This window comes from Taudactylus pleione, unplaced genomic scaffold (assembly GCF_031769625.1).
Source record: "Taudactylus pleione unplaced genomic scaffold, aTauple2 ptg000037l, whole genome shotgun sequence".
NCBI lineage: Eukaryota > Metazoa > Chordata > Amphibia > Anura > Myobatrachidae > Taudactylus > Taudactylus pleione.
This window is the reverse complement of record NW_028284439.1, coordinates 15,325,517-15,348,361: the sequence shown is the minus strand read 5'-3', so window position 1 is coordinate 15,348,361 and position 22,845 is coordinate 15,325,517. Positions and strand designations below refer to the sequence as shown.

General features: G+C 39.4%; 1 protein-coding gene across 5 annotated transcripts in view; it reads right to left on the bottom strand.

Annotated features, from left to right (window-relative positions):
* Positions 1 to 392: 392 nt before the first annotated feature.
* The window catches only part of NLGN1 (neuroligin 1), a 765,562-nt gene continuing 743,109 nt past the window's right edge, over positions 393 to 22,845 (bottom strand). For all 5 annotated transcript variants that reach the window (XM_088452412.1, XM_088452413.1, XM_088452415.1 and 2 more), the window contains 3 exons: positions 15,118 to 15,330; positions 4,850 to 5,639; positions 393 to 2,939 (listed from right to left, as the gene is read on the bottom strand). In XM_088452412.1, the coding sequence (XP_088308538.1) occupies positions 2,123 to 2,939; positions 4,850 to 5,639; positions 15,118 to 15,330 (1,820 nt within the window). In that variant the 3' untranslated portion in view covers positions 393 to 2,122. The remainder of the gene's footprint in view (positions 2,940 to 4,849; positions 5,640 to 15,117; positions 15,331 to 22,845) is intronic.

The following is a 22,845-nucleotide window of genomic DNA, read 5'->3' as shown; positions in this document are numbered from 1 at the left end:
CCCCAAGTGTCTAAGGGATTATCTAGGCAGGCACCCTGCAACCTGTAGAGCAGCTTAGAACATCCTTATTTCGCTCCGGACAATGCTCTACTTCCTTAAAATGGCAACTTGCACCCTTTGCACCTAATTGGATTGAGCCCCAAGTGTATATGTGAGGGGCTGGGCAGAGGGTATTGGACAGAGCTAGGGCGATATTGTATAACTTTGCATTGGACATCTAGAAGCAACACACAAGATAGATAGATAGATAGATAGATAGATAGATAGATAGATAGACAGACAGAAACAGATATTGCATTATACACATTTCTTGAGGAATACTTAATAATATAAATTATCTTTTTTACGAAAAGAATGACAAAACAATAATCAACACATCAGCTCTTTAATGAGCAAAATAATTTTTTTCAGCATTGGAATAATAATGTTTATCCAGATTATCTTTATTTCACTCAGTGACCAGTTTTCTAGTCAAGAAGTACAAAGTAATTTCCATTAAGTAATATACAATTTTCTGTGTGTAATAAGCCTTTATTTTTGAAAAAGAGTAACTGAAAAGAAAGTTACTGCAGTTAGTTTGTCAGAGAAACTTATTTGCATTATCTTACAAACTATCAAAATTACTAATAATTTTGGAAAATGTAAAAAAAAAAAAACAAAGAAAAAAAAATAAGAGGAAAAAAAGAAAAAGTACATTAACTGCTGTCTAATAGAAATATACAGGTAAGAGAGAAATTATTTCTTAGTGATGTGCTCTTAAGTCCACCTCTATCATTTCCCATATAAATGTACATCTGATACATATACAAATACCTTGAAAAGACTGTGATAAATACTCTTCCTGATAAACAATAGGGAAATTAATATTTTTGTGGTTGAATAATATTAGTATAAAATTACAGAGGCAGAATTGGGTTTATAAATGTTGTTGGCACCCTTCATAATAGTGTATTCTTGGTATCTACATATGTATACATTTTACTTATATACTGCTGTGAGGTAACATCAATATAAAATAAATTTACAGTGGTAAATAAAATAAAAAATATACGATTTGTAATTTTTTTAACACTTGTGGACATGCAACATGAGAAACATTTTTTTAAAAATATCAATAGTGGGACAATTACTCAAGTTTTCTTTGGACACATTGTTACTTACCATTATTAGCAATCGCATCCGATCTCAACTATAGTAAATAATATTCAATTACCAATAAACTTATTTTTCTAGAAATTGCTCAGGCTGTGAAAAAGAAATGTAATACTTTAAACACATATATCCTTTTGGATTTACACTGGTAAGTGGGATATCACTCTCAGCTAACAATATGCACCTTTGATTTCTAACTCAGTAAAATACCAAGGACTATACAGTGAATTACTGGACTTTAATTACCTTACCCTCCCTTTTAAAAATCTTCTAAAGGTTTGCCAAATCATGTAGTAATATTTTATAAAAACTTTAATGGGATGAGAACAATTTTAATTGTGGCTAAATCAGCAGCACAGCCACCAAGCATACAAATTATCATGCACATCGTGCTAAAATATCCAGTTTCCTTTATTCCCACAATTGATAGTGACAGCACTTAAGTGATAATGTTGTACCTGCCAGGATTTAAACCTCTTTGTTCTATTGGCAGTTTATAGAATGGGCCGCAGTTAAGGCCTTAACAGCATTGGTGCTTTGTGCACAATTTGATCTACACAATAAAACATTTCAAAATAAAAAAAGGGTGAAAAATATCAGACATTCCATGAGTGAGTCCCTTGTGCATATAAATACAATTTAAGTCTTTGTACTCTCTTCTTTTGTATAGCACATGCCTAAAGCCAATTTTAAACTTAAATCTTAAAATAAAGTTTAATATGAAGTAAAAACAAAACAAAAACCTATCATTCACAACAATTGCTTCAATTGCTGTTGTTGTCCATTTTGAATATTTACATATTTTATTTCCAAAACTCCAAAAAGTTTTTGATATGTATATGCATTATGCAAATTGTAATCCTCCACATTTAAATAGCACAAGTTCTGTGGGTTGAAAATCCAAGAAATTCCCATTAAGGTCAACTACTGTAATACATCAAAAATAAAGTCTGTATTCCATCTAGTCTGGCTATACTCTGGTTGTAGAATGTGAATGTGGATGCGGATGTGGGTGTGGATGTGGATGAGGAAGTGTGTTATTCTGTCCTGCAGTAAAAGTATTGAAGGCATGTATGGGCTGAATCCCCGGTATAGTGTTAGGAATCATTGTTATAGTATTGGGGGTCATTAAGGGAATATCATCTGGGGATCTTCTCATTGCTAGAGTGTAGTCCGGTGGGCAGGCGTTTCTAAGAACAACCTCATGAGGATGAATAGATTCACATTCATGGTCTAAGTCTGTGTGCTTCATTTGTAAAGACATAATTTCCTCTTCTTGTGCATGGGCTATGTCATTAGTAGTGTTGCGCTGAGGACTACATCTCCTATGCACATCATGTCTCCTTTTATCCTTTTTATAATATAATGCTGCAAATGCCAAAATGTTAAGAAATAGCAGAGATGCACCAACAGCAATAGTGACACTCAACTCTGTAGAATAGTCTCTTTCCAATGAAAATGGACTAGGCTGTTGTTTGAAATTATCTTCATTAATTGTAGGGAATGCTGAAGTTACAGGTACAAGTATTTTCCTGGTTGATCTAGAAGTGATATCAGTAGATGGCCCTTTAGTTGTGGTGAGGTCATTGATAACATGAAGATGTGGAACCAACTCTAGCCAAAGGTTGACTTTATTAGCCCTGTAATGTTCTTTAACTCTGGGTTTTAATCCAATGTGAAGATACAGTTGGTCCTTTTGTGAATATCTAGTCCACGCAACTTCTTCAAAACGATTTGGTTTTGTATGGATGAACTTTGTATCTTGAGGAACAGGTTGATTTGGATCTCTATAAGAGAAAAAAAGCAATTTATTCCAACAGTAAATGTAAACAGTTTAAATATATACATATGTGTCCTCATATTGCATCAAAAACCCCGTCTCGGGACTCCAAGTCCTGTGCAACTGGGCTTGCGCCAAACATCTTTTTTGCCCAAAAATGCAACTCAGTCAGAAATGGATGTGATAAACTGCTCCATGAGACTGTACTGAATAATTTGATATGTGGCACTCGTATATCTGGGTAAGTCTGAATCTGTATACATAGGAAGTGCTTTGATGCAGCGGCCGCGGCTTTTTCCACACCAAGTTCCATTGTGCTTTGTATACAGACTAAGTGCCGTATTCAATTAGTGGCGAAAGTTCAGAATCTGCGAAAAAGTATTGCGGATGATGTCATTTAGCCATATTCAATTACAAAGACTTTTCGCGTACCCGGAAAGTCAATACAATGTAATAGGTGAAAAAGTTTCGCCTATGAACAGCAGGCGGAAAAAAAGTGCAGAATTGTGGTTTTGGGGTGCAAAGGTGCGGAAACCACTCTGCACCCTTGGGACAGCCCCCAAAGGATAACTGCGTCAAAAATACCCCCCCAAAAAAGTGGAACAACACAAAATATGACTTTGAAAATGGGGGCGAAAAAGTATAAAGTGTGGGTACACACATAAAATGTATCGAAATAGACTTTTGGGGGGTCTGCAAGTATGGGGAGGTGTTTTTTTGATTGCAGGTGCTTGCTTAAAGTGGGTTTTTACGGTTTTTAAAACTTCACTTTAGTGACTTTAAAACATGCTACCACCCATTTTCAAGTACCCCAAATTTTACAGTGCTACTTATTTTCACAAAAAAATTACTGCTTAATGCAATTCTTCACCACTTGTGTAAAGACGCTATATAGAAAGCACTTAAGTACCCCAAATAGCTTCAGGGGGGCTAATCGGGGACATCTATACTGATCCCCAATGTTAGTGCATCATTTGGGGGTGTCAGGCTGATTTCCCCAAGTTAGACAGCACTTTTCGCCTGTTTGAGTTTCGCAGGGACGCGTTTTCACGCCCTTTGGAATTGAATATGGCGAATAGTGGGGACGCGCACGATAAGTTTCCACGGCCAAAACACTCGAAGTCGGCGAAAAGTCTGGCAGGCGGAAAAGTATCGCGAGTGCAAAACTAATTGAATATGGCCCTAAGATGCACACAGATATACAAGTGTCACATATCAAATTAATCAGTGCAGCCTCGTGAAGATTCTGTAATATAAATTTAATCTGATCATGCTTAAACTATGAGCCAACAAGTGTTCCTAATAATATATCATATGTAGAATGACTATGACGAATTATGACATTTACCATTACCTAATCAATGCAGAAAATTATTTCTTACCATCTTGAGCTGACATCACCACTGCTGAAACTTAAACTGTAGTTAAATCAATGTACAGTAAAATAATATATTGAGAAATGTTAACATTATTTTTCAATAAAATAATACAATTATGAATCTGTCTGAGGGTCCAGGAGTGTGAAACCAAAATAAAAGTATAATTTCTCAATGTTGCATAGGTACTGGAATGATGTAACATTGAAGGCATATTTTTGTTAGGTTATTATAAAAATGTTGCTACAAAAAAAACAAAGCAAAAGTCTTCCTTTGGATCTGTCTCCATTTCACATTACATGCCATCATTTAAGTAATCAAGCTATTTGTATATGCCACCCTAGCAAAAAATTTAATAATTATTCATGGATATAAATCCATATATATATATATATATATATATATATATAATTATTTTTTTTTAACGGCTTCCGAAAATCTAATTATTTCCACGCTCATTCAACAGCGGTGTATTATAAATGATTATGCAGTTCTTTCTCTGAAGAGTAATTTTTGGAAGGAGGAAATCTACAGTACTTACCCGGTTTTAGCAAAGTTTGTCCAATATGTCATTACTACTGCACTTAACATAACATCATTTTTGGAGAAATTACAAGGGAATAGCTCTGTAGGTCCAATCATAGGTATCCCAAAGACATAAGGAACCTCATCCCCATGGGAAGCATCTGCCCAAGCAGGCACTTGATCTGATTGGCAATGATGGTAAAAGGCATAGAAATATGTAGGAGAACCAAAGTTTGAGTGAAGATCTGCAGTTGCCACTGCTGGTGCAACCCACTGATGGTCAGTGAACAATGCCAATAACGTCTTTCTTCTTGTCTCAGGATTATGTCGATCCGCCCAATCCGTATACATAAATTTTATAGTTTCCCTCATTATATCTTTTCCTTCTGTATATCCATATAAATTATCCACAAAATTAGAAACTGCAAAGTCAAAATCGCTTGCTGAAATGCCATCCTCATGGTCCACAATACTTTCCACAAATTTAAGTCCTTCTCCTTGGTTTACACCCAACATGATATCATAGTTAAGGAATTCCCCTTGTTCCATTAATATCTGAGGGTCATCAGGTATGACGTCACCATCGATTACTGGTCCAAAGGCTATGTGATACCTTGCTGGCTGTATGTCTTGGTCCACAAGTTCTCTGTAAGGCTTTTTCTGTAGACATTCCACGAGTTCTACTGTATCAGTCATGTTGCATCCAACTTTTGTTGCTAAAATCCGTGCATATTTAGCAGGCTGAAAACTAACTGCCCAACTAGACAGGGCAGTTCCACTTTGTGCAATTGCCCTTTGAAAGAGACCTGTGGTAAAAAAAATAAAAATTCAAAGTAATTTACATATTGTACAAATCTAAAACATTTTAACAAGATGAATATTTTATGTGATTTTGTTTTCTTCCAGAAACTATGAATAACAAAATGTATGTACAGTACACAAAGAAATTGGGCCTGATTCAGAGTTGTACACTAATGCAAACGCTTTTTGTGAAATGTTGCTGCTTAGCAATTGTTAAAATATGCTAATGCATTAGCTGGCGGAATTTGTAATGAGATGCCCACCGGAGCCCTCGCAGCTGCCTGCAACTGTGTAAAGTACACAAACGCAGCGTTGGATGAAGATCCTGTGAACATTGGCTCCTCATGTGAATCTACAGTGACTCAGACTGGGCACGGTAACTAAGACGCTGGAACTTTATTCTCTGTGTGCAAGATCGCAGATGCTGGCTAGTATACACCCATGGAAACGGCCCCGACACGCCCGTGTTTTGGTCAAAACTCCCCGTTACTACTTACAGAACGGTCTCTTCCTGTCAATCAATTGTGAGTGAATCCTCAAAGTGAGCTTGATCGCAATTAATTCGCCATGCGTATGCAAAGCAGCTGTGACACATGTGCAGACCACCAATAATCACTCAACTGTGTATCTCTCTGAATCAGGCCTATTGTAAAAAGTTTACTGTTTTTGTTGAAAGTGATGTGATATTATATGGACATTTAATATCTAAATGACTTGGTATTGATACAAGAAAAATCAGTTACAACACTACAAAATAACTTGCTTTCATGCAAACATAAATATTGTAAATTAAAATGGTGAAAGCTAGATCTGTACATAGATATTTTTTATTCAAATGACCATATACTATACAGTGTTGGTTATCTTTTATGTAAAAACCTACATTAAATAACATTTTAATGAATTTATACTTTTACTTTAGAATGCTACCTCTTTTCTGATTTCTCATTTCTGTATTTGTAAACATCAAAGTAAACTCTACATTTGCCATCATATATAACTATTGGATGTAACAAGGATTTATTAGAAGTTTTATGCCCCAAACATTATGCAGTCATTTAGGAGTCAAATAAAATAAAGGACAATTATATTGAAACTGAATAAAGTTTTTAGTTACAAACTGTATCAATAATAAATGGATATGGGAAAATTAAACTATGATTTGAGTTAGCAGATTGAGTACTATGGCCCTGATTCAGAGCCGGACGCTCTGAAAGAGCGCTCGCTCTGAATCAGGGCGTTATTTTTTTCTTTGTGCGGCCTCCTGGCCGCTCGTATAGCTGTGGGTGACCACCCACAGCTATAGCGAGCGGCCAGGTTGATGGTCGCGATGGTCAAGACCATCGGGCTTGCGATGAGACCCTTGTGGTAGGTTCTCGTGGCCGCAAGCCCCAGAGACATTTCGGCTTTAACAGAGCCGGAATCTCTCCACTGACATCACTCGTGATGTCAGTGGGGCCGCCCCCAAACGGGAGGCGTTCTCATGGGAATGCCTCTGTTTGGGCAGCCACCCCCCCATCCCGCCCACCAAAGGGGACGAGCTGTCACTCAACATCGACAGCTCGCCCCCTTTGGTGCGAGACCCGGAGCGACGGATTGCCCGTCGCTATCCGGGTCTCGCGCATGTGCACGACGGAGCCGGCTCCGTCGTGCGCATGCGCTCTGGGCCACCATCGACCCGGTTGCGGTCTGAATCAGGCCCTATGTACCAGTTGGCATAGCATATCTTGCATGAATTCACACTATGCATGCCCATAACAGTGGCCCCATGCAAATTTGCATGATTCTACCAATACGCCTGCTTATGCCTAGAGAGGGCGGAAATGGGTGGGATGGGCCAAGTATAGTAAAGTCATGCTTGTGCAATTGCAAGCAGATCCAGACTGGGAAAAGAGAAATGTATGATGGGGAATGTCATATTATGTGCAGGTGGTCAGGGACAGATGCAAATAGCAGACAATTATGGTGATGATGACAGCCACCAGCACTAGCAAACCCCTTATAATTGGCTGTTTTCAAACATGCTGCTGACACTGACTGGTGCATTCTAAATTACTCTGGCATAGAATACCATTTTTTTCAAACATGAGACAGGGAGTTGTTTCTACTGTTTGAATGAGGCATTTGTAGCTTAATTGATGCCTAATAGCAAATGCATTTGTTGCACATACATATTTGTAACATGGGCAGAATTGGTTCTTTAATGTCTGTGAATAGTGCCTGGTGCAGATTAGACACATATTATACTGTTGGTGACAGCAACACATCTCCAGCTATCCATAGGGGAGGAAAAACTGTATATATAGGTTCCTGTGTACATGTTGTGAATGCAGTGTTGACTGGGGCATGAAGGGAATGCAGTGGTAGGGTCTCAAATTTAAGGGGTGTGGCCAGCCACCTCAGAGGAACTTGGCCAACCGTTAGAGAGGACATACAAAGAAAAGACCATATGTTCGACTGTCATTTGCTCCCATACATTACCAGGTTTTCATTTCAACCAGCCAAATTGGACATATATCAGACAGATAATTGTATATTGTATGCCCAGCAGGGCCGGTCCACTCGTTATTCCAACTACGCAGGCACATATATAGCACCAGCCAGCAGAGGGAGCTGCTAAGCTGCCGGCCCGCAATTCAGTTCCCAGCATGGCCACAGGCATGCTCTGTCTACCCTTGCCCTGTCTTCATCTATTCTAGGTAAGCACGCTGCACAAACAGCGCAACATGGCATCATAACAACGCGCCAGCGCCGCACTTACGCGCCCTCCCACCTATCTGCCAGGACTGCTTGTGTGCTGCTTCACCGCTGTTACTGCTGCTAGTGATGAGGAGCTACGCAGAGACGCTCCTCATAGGACGCCCACATATTCATTTAAGTGAAGGTGAGCAGTGATCACCCACCTGTCAGGCTGCCTGTCACTGGCTTGGAGCCAGGGGGTTGTTGCAGCCTGGAAGGAGAGAGGGAGGTGAGGCATTCGTTTAATCAATCAATAGGTTTTTTTTAAACCCCCAAATAATGTGTGTGTGTGTGTGTGTGCGCGTGCGTATAAAGAGCAGGCATTACCATGTTCATTGGAAAAAAGCCGTTTGGAGTTTTATATATATATATATATTTATATATACATAAACAAATGTACAATAGGCGGCACGCAGACCATTTTATAGAAACTGATGAAAATTCTTTATATGAATTGAAACGTTGACTTAGATCGAGAGGTCTCCATGTAATTTTTTCCACAAAACTATCTGAGTGCCGCCTATTGTACATTTGTTTATCTATTGAGGAGGAGGGCACCTACAGTAGTTGTTTATTGTTAAGTCAAGTGCCGAGTATCTGGACTTTTTATATAATATACATATATATCTTATTTGCTTACTGTATAAATTAAACATTTATTTTAAGCCATTAATTGAACTAATGATTATAATAAATATATAGTATTGTTTGTTATTTATCTATTTGCATTTGAAATGGAAGTATCTCTATGTATTTTTATCATTAATACTTCACTTCAAATAGAGGTATGTATTTTATTTATGTTTTCTATGAGGGCAATATATCTATTACTAGTTATATATATAGCGCAGAATGCGGTCAATATTCTGACCGTAGTATTCTAACCCTGTCGGGATTCTGACCGCCGGGATTCCGAGTGCCGGCATCCCGTACCCATCCCATATAGCGCACATATATTCCGCAGCACTTTTACAGATAATATTTGGGCATTCACATCAGTCCCTGCCCCAGTGGAGCTTACAATCCATTTTCCCTACCACATGCTCACACTCACATTAGGGACAAACGGCACTTTTCGCAGTGCAGCCAGGACCTTAGTCAGGTTTAGCCGCTTTGTGCGGCTAAACCCGATGCTTTCGGGGTGTGTGAAAAGTAATGGGGTGCCTGATTGGAGCAACAATTGAACTCCTCTGTCGGGTGCCCCAGAGTGACGAAACGGTGGTGTGAGACAAGGCCATGCCCCTGCCACAAGGCCACGCCTCTTTTCGGACTGTGCGCTGTTCCCGCATGTTCACGATATTAAATGTATGGCTTGTGGGTACAGCTTTTCCCACGAGACCACACTCCTTTCCTTTTTCGGGCTTGTGCCTTCAGTACGCACAAAGTCCACCAAGGGGTGCCGACATTTTTATTCGCTTACCAAAAAAATTAGGCTCGGGCCGCCCCTGATGCCCAGCATAAGGCCCATATGTCATATGAGAATTATAAATACTTTTACTTAACTCTTAAATAAAGTTGCTTGGAAGAATATCCTGTGAGCCTAGAGATATGTCCACAACTAAGATTTCAGATATCGATATTTGGTCTCTCACCAAAAAAGTTTTTTATGGCTGTACATTCAACCTGTATACTAAATATGGTTAATTAACTATTTTATGCCTAGAATTGATCAAAAAAGAAAAAGAAAATGAGTATGAATTGAACAGCCTCAATTAGTACAATCTGTGGAGCTAGCCCATTTCTGAATGCAAGTCTAAACAAGTCAGTTGCACATTGTAAGTGCTACTTTACTGTACTATTCTATTAATAGCCTACCATGCACATCAGTATTTTCATACTATCTATGTGATTAATCACATCTGTAAAATTAACATTGAGGCAAATTAGGTGATTCTAAAATCATCACTGATATCAATCATAGTACTTCCCTAAGTGTATTTCCAAACTTCCAAAATATCAGCTAATATAAAGCTACGTTATAATAGCTATTAGGATAATAGTTTTAAGTCAATTGGTCAATGCTTGGGCAAAGTAGTAGACTGGAACACATGAAACTAGCAAGGATACAAAGCAAATAGGGTAGAGAAAATGTACAGTAGCTGATTTCATGTACAAGGTGTACCGCATTCATTACAGAGGTGTTTTTTTTTGTTTTTTTTGTGCTGCATTGCTTGTGCTAGAAAACAAAAGTCTAAGTACTTGTGTACTCTTACAAATACATTTGTTTTGTTCATGACAGTGATTTTTTAGAATAATAAACAACATCACAAAATTTGCCCCCAACAGGCCCTTTATTCTAGACTCCTGGCCCACAACAGGCCCTTTATTCTAAACTCCTGGCCCCAACTGGCCCTGGTACAAGGGTCATTTGCGCTGTTCGTGGACATACACCATTGTATATAACAGTGCTGAAGAGGGCTTGTACATAATATCTTGAGGGCAAGGCTGCATCTCCCTGTAAAACCCAGGCATCAGGCAGACATGTGCCCAGGTAAATTGTACCAGGCTCCTCTCTTGACACCCAAAAATCATGACTCCTAATTGTCCCAAAGGTAAGGTCCAGGCTGGAGAAATGGGCAGACAGCCAATGAGAATTGGGACTGTCCCAACTGTTGGAATGTTGGGAGATATGCCCAGCTCGTATTGGCTATGCATACCAGTATAGCGATGAATGGATGCTAAAAGTACCTGCCATTGTCACATGACAATTTTAGGGAGGTTTTTAAGGTGCAGATTGGAGATAGGGGACACCTTAATACTTCTGAAGTACTGGGCACACCCCCTGGTGACCTGCTACAATCACAACTTGACAGGGTCATGTCATATTTTTTTAGAGGGAACCTAGTCATGTTATACCTGCAAAACAATGAAGGTAGGAGGTGGGATTATATTATCCATGTCAATTATTATCCTTATTATTTCCCATTGTTACTAACATGGAATTACAAGAAAACATAGAGATACCAAATATGTAGAATTTATTGTGATATTATAGATGGAGAACATTCTGATTAAAATAACCCAGTAAGCAGAGATGTTCCATGTAACTGTAATGATAGGCAAGGTCAGCTTTTTACAATAACACTAAACGGCATGTGGTCAGGAGAACAACAGTCACTATGTGGACAGTGAGCATGTTGACCTGACAATGTCGGAGCCGTCATCCCAACTCTGGAGTAATGCTACTTTCAGCATTTTAACTGTGGGGGCATTAGAATTTTACAGTTGTAATGTAGCATTACAACTGTGTTGGGATCCTCATTCCGGCACTGGCATTGTCAGGTCAACATGCTAACCGTCCACATAGTGAGTGTTGACTTCTCGTACCGAACCCAGTAAAACATTACACTTTTCTATGTATTTTCATGTTATTTTAGTACATTAATTAAAAACCTTAAATTATATGTTACATAGTGTAGCTGCCCCAGTAAATGTAAATAATAATACCATAAAAATATTATGGGCCAAATGTAATAGGTAGTCAGTTTTAGTAACAGTACAAACTCGCACTTTCTCGCACCTTTAAAAAGTGCGAGTTTGTACTGAAACTCGCAAATTCAATAGCCTGCGAACTTTTCAGCTCGAGGCTACTGCATTTGCGAGTGCAGGCGAGTTTAGGACTATGTAAACTGACACCTTTTAATGCGAGTAGCATTAAAAGGTGCGAGTTTTAGAGAAGCCATCACAGATCAGTGAGATCCGTGATGGCTTCTGTGTGTGTTAAAAAAAAAAAACGTGCACCCCCTCCCCAAAAGCATAACCAGCCCCGGACTTTATAAAGCCTGTTCTGGTTCTAAAAATACTGGAGCCAAAATGCGTAGGGGGCCCCTGTATATTAAGAACCAGCACAGGGCTTTGTTGAGCTGGTCCTGGTTCTGGAAAATCAGGGGACAAAACGAGTAGGGGTCCCCTGAAAATTCCAGAACCAGCACCGAACTCTGTCTAGCGGGGGGATAATGCCACAGCCAGGGAAAACCTTTCAGCGGTTTAGCCGGCAAAAGCATTACCCCTGACCGCTAGTCAGTCCAGGCTGGGGATCCCTGGGGAGTTGGGTACCCCCCCAATAAAGGGGTACCCCTCTCCAGGGCACCCCAGGCCTAGACTGATAGCCTGGGGCTATCCCCGGCACCCTAGGGCGGTGGGTGCCGGGTTGATAGTGTAAAGTGTAAAATTTAATTTTCCATATTGTCTTTATTTGTAGAACCACAAGTTTTTTTGCGAGTCTGAAACAGACACTCTATTACATTGGGCGAGTTGATTTTTTTCAATGTGAAAACATCTGGATGCGAGTTTGAGAATGGAGAGTTTTAGTAACTCTGAAAAATGCGAGTTTTAGTGAACAGACACCTTATTACATTGAGTTGTGAAAAATTGCGAGTTTAGCACCAAACTTGCAATTTACCAAAACAGACTACCTATTACATTTGGCCCTATATGTTTTCTATACTTTTCAGGGTAGTGTCAGGTATTCAATGTTACAAAATGAGGGTGACATTTATGAGAGGCATGCATTTAATCATTTTTGAAATGTAAAACCAGGACATGAAATGAACTTATGATAAACATTAATATCAATTAAATATTATTTGGAAAAAAAGGACTGTCCTTATGTACCATTTAGAAACTATTCTACAACTGTTTGAAAAAATATAGGAAATTCTTGAATTTTTGCAGATTTGAAAGATTGTACCACAGTTTCAGAGTTTTCACTTAGGTATATTGTTGTTCATTGTTTGTTATTGTGTTAAAATCAGGGGCGTATTTATAATGGGTGCAGGGTGTGCGGGGCAAACGGGCCCCTGGGTCCAAGGGGGGCCCGCATCATACACCGTGCATCCATAAAACAACCCTCTCTGGAGTCCCATGTTGGCTCCGGTGTTTGCGCTTGTAAAAATGGCTGGAAAATGGCCACCGCGACCATTTTCCTATAGTTTGCGCATGTGCAGTACAGGGAAAATGGCCGCCGCTATCATTTTCCCGGTGACCTGTGTATGCGCTATAGACTCTGGGCACACTCTAGTGCCCAGAGTCTATCAGTGCGGCACTGGCTGCCCACAGCTCAGTGCGCAGGCGGCTGCCGGATGGAGAGGAGGGGGCCCATGTCGGAGACTGCACACAGACCCCTCTAGAAACGCCCCTGGTTAAAATATTAAAATAATATTGGTATTTTAATTTAGGTCAAATAATGAAAAAACTTGTCACAAAAGTTGGGACTATCCAAACGAAATTCATCGGTAGAACAGACCATTTGGGCCATCTGGAAGGCAGTCACCACCATACAGGATAATACGAAACCATCAAATATCTAGGAACCTTTCTTTCGGTCTGTTTCCATGGGAACCATCATTGTGGAGGGACTGACTGGACACCGGAGCTGCATGCTTAAACAATAAAGCAAGCTTCACCTGTGCTATGTTACTCATTCTACCAGACTACAAGAGGATTTGTAAAGGACAATTACGGAAGGTAATACATATTGTGGATAATTTAAATTTCAATTCCTCCACATTCACTGTTATCCTCACCCGACTCTGCTATGACTGATTAAAACATAAAAGCTCCCTTCTTACACAGTACCCATGTGGAGTCCAAAAACATCTTTATATAAGTGGAATTGTTAATTTATTATTGTTCTTTGTCCTGATTTTTATTGAATGTTGATGTCTTTATATACAGTATCATACTTGCTGACAATCTGGCAGCTAAGTTTCAACAACAGGGGGAGTGGCAGTGGGCGTGATGAGAGTTTGGGGGAAAAGCGAGGGGCTACAATGACGCAATTCTGCGTGATTCGCGTCTTCGTCTTCCCATAGACCGACCACTTATAATATGTAAGTGGGTGTCTGCGGGGGGAAGTGGATGCTGGAGGGGGGATGCGGGCGGGGGCGGCCGGCCGGGAGACTTGCCCACTATTCCAGCTGGGAGCAACAACCGATTTTCGCGAGAATTCCCAGCCATTCCAGGACAGTAGACAAATATGCCATATATGTAATTTATGATATACAATTGTTAAATATCTGTTATCTATTTGTCCTTCCACCATAGCCATATGTGATATACAGTACGGAGGTATTTTCCCTATATGCAAACCCCCCCCCCCCTGTGGTTTGTCCAGGGCTGACGAGCTAATTTGTACATTTTACCTAGATTTGCTCCAAACTTTGGATGATGCCTATAGTACTCAAGAAAACTATTTAATTTCATTCCCTGTGCAGAACAGAAAAGGACAAGGAAGAAATAACTGGGAGTAAAATAAAAAATGACTAAAGCTCAAGGCTTTGACAATTTGGACTCATGCATGCAAAACATTTAAACTTCCTTCTCACAGACAGTAATAAATTCAACTCATGAATTTTCAGTGAGTGTCTTATCTTGCAACTCCTCTTTTAACCTAGATAATGTTTCCTGAGCATCAACCATTAAAATAAAATTGTATATTGCTTTTACAAGTAAGGTTTCTGGTGAGAAGCTAAACTTGCCACTGAATACAATTGACCTCATTTAGTATGGTTCATTGGATGTTTCCCAAAAATACCTCTAAGAAAATAGACAAGCAACGCAAAATAGTGTCCTTGTAAGTTTTCACAGTAAAAATAAACACATCAGTCATGAAAACTGTTATCATGCATTAAAATGTCAACACAAAAAGTATAATGGTTTATATAAAATTGAGAAATAAAATTACAGGCACATATGGTGGCATGCAGACACCGAAAGTGACAAAATTTGCAACCTGCATAATACCTTTGGTTGAATTGCTCCAACGGTTACCTTCTGAATAATGGGACAGAGTCAACAGATTGACACATGATGCACCGGCACCAGATCCAAATACAGTTATTCTTAAAGGATCGCCTCCAAAGAAGCCAATATTTTCACTAGTCCATCGTAAGGCTTGAATAAGATCAAGAAGACCATAATTTCCCTTTGCAGCTTGATCACCAGTACTAAGGAAACCTGAAAATGAATAAACAGATGACGTCAGTGAACAATAGGAAGTAAATACCATACAACAGATCTGCAAATTAAAGTCTATACTATAGAAGAATATATCAGACAAATAAGTTGCATGATCACCAGATTTCATCTAACAAATGTGATTTCTGCCTGTTCAGATATGTGATAAAGAAGCCAAGATGGTTTAACATTGGGTACTAATAAGGAACTTACACATAATGAAAGTTAAACAGAGACAGAAGTAATGCATTGAATCACCTTTCAATTACTCTTTGATGGAATATTGTAATTTGTTATTACCTAGAGAAATGGCTGTTGACATCTTTGCATATAAATCTGTAAGTTAAGACTTTAGATAAGTGGTGAGCAACAGGTGATGACCCACAGGCCACAACCAGCCCTTCAAGACTTTACCTACATTCCACATAAGGGGGATCTAAAGCCCTTATCTCTCCAATCTTGTGTCAAATAAAAAGGTCATCCCTCATTTAATGTGATAGGTTGTCTAGTTTTTAAAATGGTCGGTTTTGTTTGGCTACCATATTTTTCCTACACATTGTAAGCATTGAAATCAAGTCAGCAGAAAAAAAAAGGAATTTTCATGTAATTTAATTTCAAGTGCGCTTCTTGCTGAGATGTGGTCCCCTTCAATACACTGGGTAGGTTTATTAGCCTACCCAGTGTATTGAAGGGAGCCATACTTCAGCAATGCAGCAAGATGACTGCCATTGAACTGTTATTCTTTATTTTCTAAAACACATAAAGCCGACAACATAATCTGAAGAGGAAAAACCAACTGCCAGCACCACACTGTAAACCTAAAGACACACCCAGAATACACCCCTCCAATTTGATAAGGCATAAAAACATGGCAACCACAAAATTCAAAGGAACCATTCTAGCCAAACTTATAGTCCACATAATGCACCAGCATTGGGGTTGAAAGGCTGTCAGGCTTATTAAAGCCCTCCATTATTCTTGTGTCTTGAAGTTTTATTCGCTGTAATAAAATCATGATACAGTATCTTGCTATGGATGACATAATAAGAAATCTATCAGCATTTATATGAAGGTAATGCTTAAATTGATATAAATACAGAGATTTATTAAGTCTCTATTTTCATGATTGCAAGTCCATACTGGTACACAAATGCAAAATTAAGCACCTGAATTTGCAGCACCCTCGTAATAATGCCAACTTTATTTTTTTTCCTTTAAAACAAAGTTCATACCTGTTTATATGTTATCAATGTAAGATTACTGTCCTCATTTAATGAGTCATCTCTGTGGTTCATAGTGTATGTATGACATTGGTTTAACAGCAATTTTCAGGACATAAAGTTAATTTAAATACTAAATATATTGTAACACAGAAAACAATATAATTTTGCATGTGGGATCAATTTTGATGCTTTGCAAAAAAACTCTATTTATATAACACATAGTAGCCCAATTTGCTGGCAGCCATAAGTAATAGGTGTATAACATAACACATAATCACAATTTCAAAATGAGTGTTTATCACAAAGGATGTGAAACTTTCATAAAACGAATATAGTATTTACTGTAGTAATTCATTTTTTTTTTCATAAAAGAAATATGACTGCAATTTGTGGCTACTTCACTTCACTTTTGGCTTTAGGGGTAGATCAGTGAGATAAATAATTTTTACTTCAATTCTCCACTTCTAGAATTTGCTGTGGTTGTTGCTCGCTAGTAACGGATTATAAGGGTTGTCACCAAGGGACACCCACACATTGGGGGCACCCACACAGTGGCAACCTACCGCCATGGTACTTGTGTAGCTGCCTCATAGCTGTACTCCCAGTTCTCCAGAGCTACTGGGTACTTGGACGGCCCCCAGCAGCCCTCAATAGCAGACCTCCCAGTTTACCAGCACTACTGGGTACTTGTGATGCAGACATGATATAATTAAGCTGCCAGGGACGGTCAGTGTACACTGGAGGAGGCTTGAAGAGCAAAACAGTCCAGAGATAGAGGAGTGCAGCACTACTTAAACTAAGGTTATCACCCAGGTAGGGCGATAGATGGATAAATAGACATGCGATAGATATAATACATAGACAGACAGACAGATAGATAGATAGATAGATAGATAGATAGATAGATAGATAGATAGATCTCTCATATTACAGTTTGAGTCTCCCATATCCAAATATTTTTCGAAATACAGAATATTTTTAGCATGAATGTACACAAACTTTGTTTAAGGCATTTTTTTAAAATATAGTATAAATTAACTTTCGGGCTGTGTGTATAAGGTGTATATGAAACATAAATGAATTTCATGTATGTACACAAACTTTTTTTGATGCACAAAATTATTAAAAATATTGTATAAAATTACCTGCAGGCTGTGTGTATAAGGTGTATATAATATATAAATGCATTCTGTGTTTAGATTTGGGTCCTAATCCCAAAATATTTCATTATGGTATGCAAATATTCCAAAATACGGAATATTCCGATATCCAAAATACCCCTGGTCCCAAGCATTTTGGATATGGGAGACTCAACCTGTACTAAAGTATATTAGGTTAAGCTTCAGCAACTGACAAAGTTTACAGGGAATGCCTATTTCATATTTTACCATTATGATTGGACGATAAATGTGCTTGCATCTACTGACAAGTCACTGCTAGTGCTATTTTTATGGCTATAATTATGTTATTTGGGGGAAACACGGTTCATAGATGTCTTGGCAATTGAAGTTGAGCTTTGACCTTTGAAGCAAATCAAAGAACAACAGTGCATCAATGTCCTCATCGCACAGCAGCAGAACTCATTCCGCACACTTGTCATTGTGTGCTCATAAAGACAGATCTACCATCTCATATTAATTCTCACTCGCAAACAGGTTGTGTCCTCGGGTCAGAAATGAAGTAATCAGCTCAGCGTGAACTGCAGGAAAACTGACAGTAGATTTGCCAGCCCCATATCTAATAGAGTATATCCTATAGCTCTCAGCTTCCCGCAGGGCTCATCTGTAACCTTTATAGTCACTTTTATTTTACAATAATTAGAACCTGAAAATGCATTACATTGTTGTTTGTTTTTTAATAAAATTGCAAGTGACTTCCCAATTCAAACACATTAATATGCATAGGAGTCTACGCAGGTGAAGGGGAAATTACTCATTTCAATACAAAGGAAACACTTTTTGTATCAGTATAATTTAGAAGTTCTAACAGGGTTGTATATTGTTACGTGATTTATATTTGTATGCAGATTTTTTATGTAGATTAAAATTCTCACTTTACTTATGTATGAAACAAATACTTGAAATAAAAACAATTATAAAATACGACTGTAAGTAGACAAATAAGTGACTCCCTACATAAAACAGATCACTCATTAAAATGAGAGAGGCACAATCACTTGCAAGGTGGTCTTATCTACGAGCACCAAGTAATCTTATTAATAAACAGTCTTCAGATCAAATCCCCTTGACATTCACAGTTTACTAATCTTTTATTACAAGAGATTAAGCACTTGTAAAGCTTCTGTATGTGGGCAAACTGTAACGCATTGCCACGACTTTAAAGAAAAAAACTATACATTTTCTTTAATCATGTGTATAAAGTAAAATTAATGTAATGATAATGGACGCACAATGTTTTATGAAATATACATAAAGATATGAAATGTATACATTTCACAAATCTGCAGATTTTTTTCAAAGCTTGAGCAATTGAGCAAAATTCATTCATTGATCTATTGAATGCAACAAGGTGAGTTCATAAACAGGAAAATAAAATTTTCTGGACAAGGCTGGGTGGTTCTAATATACCATAACATATTGACTATGTGTACTGCTGCGGATAGATAGATTTGTGTTATATAGTGCATATACTTTGGAGGGCTATCAGACAAAAAGTAATTCAAAACACAGTGAGCTGTATAAAGATACACTATTACTAAACTAAAACCAAACCTATTGCAAAAAAATAATGCATAGCTACATAGTTTACGAGAAGACCTTCAGGTTTAGGTTCAACCTGTTTTTATATTGACTACCGATGTTGATCCAGACAGAGGCAAAACAAAACCACAGCAAGGCATCTTTAATTTTTTGTAACTATTTGTGAAAAATGCCTTCTTGATAACTTAAATGGCGATTGGATAAATTCCCTAGATCTACCCTTCCAAATGATGCATTATGTGAACATGGCTGTCACGAGAAATGCTGGACCCGTTATGTAGGAGGCATGACCATGATGGTGAAGGGGATGGACCTCACACTGTTGGGGGCATATCTGCACCTAATGGCAGGCCTGGGCAACCAAACAGGCCTTGGCCGCAGTATTTTGTATCTGTCCCTCCGTCCTCTCAGCACCGTAGCCCGTTAAAACAATTATATTGAATTTTGTTACCAGAAATACTTTTTCTAGATGCTTTGATAGAGTTCTTACACAAATCAGAAGAATTGGCTACTATATTTCATTATACAATTACGGACTTTGCTACTAGCCATGTCATGCTGAATCTCCATGTCATCATAAGGTGTAAATATAAAAACTTGTATGCCTAAAATACTGTACTACTTTTTTTGAGTTTGACGCATCCTGAGATATGTTTGACTCAACATACACATATAGAGTAAGTTCTTTTTTTATTAAGGGATTTTTCCTATAAATTTCCAGAAATGTGGTTAAGTGTTTTACGAAGCCTTGGATGGAGATAAAGTGAACTGAGATAAAGTACCAGCCAACCAGGTCCTAACTGTCATTTTTCAAATACAGCCTGTGACATGGCAGTTAGGAGCTGTTTGGCTGGTACTTTATCTCTGCTCACTTTATCTCCATCCAAGGCTTAGTAAATAGACCCCTAAATCACACTGATTCTAAAATTCTACAAAGTAAAGACTTCCTATTATACAGAAGGATCCTGAAACTGATGCATTATTTTAACTAAAGATTTAACACCTAAAATGATCACTAATTTCCTAGCAACTCTTTAAACAACCACAGGTTGTTAAGCACCAGTCTCCGACAGAAAAAAAAACACATCAATTCCACACAAGTTAATTGAGGCTAGAATCATTTCAGCTACATCTATGGCAATTTCACATTGGTGCACTTCAATTAAGAAATAATAAGACTGCAAAGTAATTTATACTCATAGATTAGATGTCGTCTGTGAAAAATTACTGATTAACTCCAACTAGTCCTCTGGTGTATTGCAAAGCTACTTAGTGGTGGTCTCAGTTCACCCCTGCCCCCAATACCACCTCCATTTATGAAAATACATAACAAGTTTACAATTTACAATCTGTGTTAAAAGAGCATGTTTTGAAATATTTAATCATCACTATACAGATGCAAACTACATAATATCAGATTTTTTCAGTCTTCCTAACAATATATTACTATTTGTAAAATGTATTTTAGATGATTTGGATGTATTATCGTTTTTGGTATTATTATTATCATTAATACTACTACTTCTACTGATGTTATTGTTATCAATGTGTGAGATGTTTAGCATTATATGGCACTGTCAGGCTCGGCGACAGGGGGGTCTAGGGGTACAACTGTACCAGACCCTGAGGTCTTAGGGGGCCTTGGAGTGCAACCGCTGCCTGTGCTGCTGCTGCAGTGATCAGCAGGGTGCAGGCATGTACGGGGCCCCTGCCGATTACTGCAGCAGCAAGTCAAGTGGTGAGCTGGGCCGGAGGGCTGGATGCCATCTGCCACCCGGCTAGTAGAAATAAACTGCAGTTGGCTCACACGCTCCATACACATACAGCAGTAGGGCTCGCCGATCTGTGTCACTCACTACTGGCTGGCCACCGGGGCTTGGACAATCTGCTCAGTACTGTGGTGGGGGCGGGGCTACTGCCTGATGACTCCTTGATCTCTCAGCCAGTGATCCGATGAGTCTGATGTAAGTTGAACTGTCTCCTTGGATCACTGACTGAGAGATCCAAGCAGTCATCAGACAGCCCCACCCCCACCCCAGTGCTCTGCCTCTCCAGTCCTGCCCAGCAGCAGTCAGGAAGTCAGACTCAGCAGAAGTTGTCTGTATGTCAGAGGTAGGAAGCTCCAGCAGTCTACTGGCCTTGTAGGTAAGTGCAGCCTGGGAAGGAGAGGGGAGCACAGTGTGAGATGGGGGATGGGAGAGCACAGTGTGAGATGGGGGTTGGGAGAGCACAGTGTGAGATGGGGGTTGGGAGAGCACAGTGTGGGATGGGGGATGGGAGACCACAGTGGGGAATGGGAGAGCACAGTGGGGGATGGGAGAGCACAGTGTGAGATGGGGGATGGGAGAGCACAGTGTCAGATGGGGGTTGGGAGAGAACAGTGTTTGATGGGGGATGGGAGAGCACAGTGGAGAATGGGAGAGCACAGTGGGGGATGGGAGAGCACAGTGGGGGATGGAAGAGCACAGTGTGGGATGGGAGAGCGCGGTGTGGAATGGGTGAGCACAATGGGAGATAGGAGAGCACATTGTGGGATGCGGTATGAGAGAGTATAGTGTTAGATGGAGGAGTACAGTGACATATTGATGCACAGGGTGGGATGGGGAGCTTATGTGCTTATCTGTATGTGTAATATATATATATATATATATATACATATGCAATGGAGCTAATACTAGCCTCCATGCTGCTAAGTCCATTGAGTGTAAAGTAGCCGGTGGAGACAAGCCAACACCGAGATGCAAAAGAGGATCCAATGCATGGCGAGCTGAGGAGTGGTGCTGATTCAAAGAAAAGACACCCAAGCAGAGATGCTGAGGCAGGCAGACATAGAATATGGTAAGTGTGAGGCATGGAGGGACATTGTGAGGGCATGGAGGGACACTGTGAGGGCATGGAGGGAAACTTTGTGGGCATTGAGGTAGACTGTGGGGGCATGGAGGGAGACTGTTGGGGCATGGAGGGACACTGGGGGCATGGAGGGACACTGTGGGGGCATGGATGGACACTGAGGACATGAAGAGACTGTGAGGGAATGGAGGGACACTGTGAGGACATGAAGGGACACTGTGAGGGCATCAAGGGACACTGAGGGCATTGAGGGATACTGTGAGGGCATTGAGGGACACTGAGGGCTCAGAGGTTCCACAGAGAAACCACATAAGGCAGACTCTCAAGCAACTGGCCTGTACCTGCCTGGGACCCAGGGATGGAGGGCCCCTAAAAAAATGGGTGTACCGGGCCCCATTATTTCTGTTGCCAGCCCTAGGCACTGTATCTTGTTTACTAAAAAAATGTTGGGAAACAAGTCTGTGTAACATTACTAGGGTAAATGTTTCACACCATGTTTGGTGTAATAGGTGATAATTTTTAAAGTAAAAATAGAAATGATAGATATGCAATGGGGAAGATAATTTAAAAAAATGGAAATTATAGCAGAGAATTTTTGTATTATTATAAACTGCAATACAGGTAAGTTAACAGATCTGCCACTACATAGGAGAGGTTGGGAGAGAGTTGTCCAAACTGGCTTTGTATCATCTCTTCATCCAGATCGGCTAATCGGTACAAAA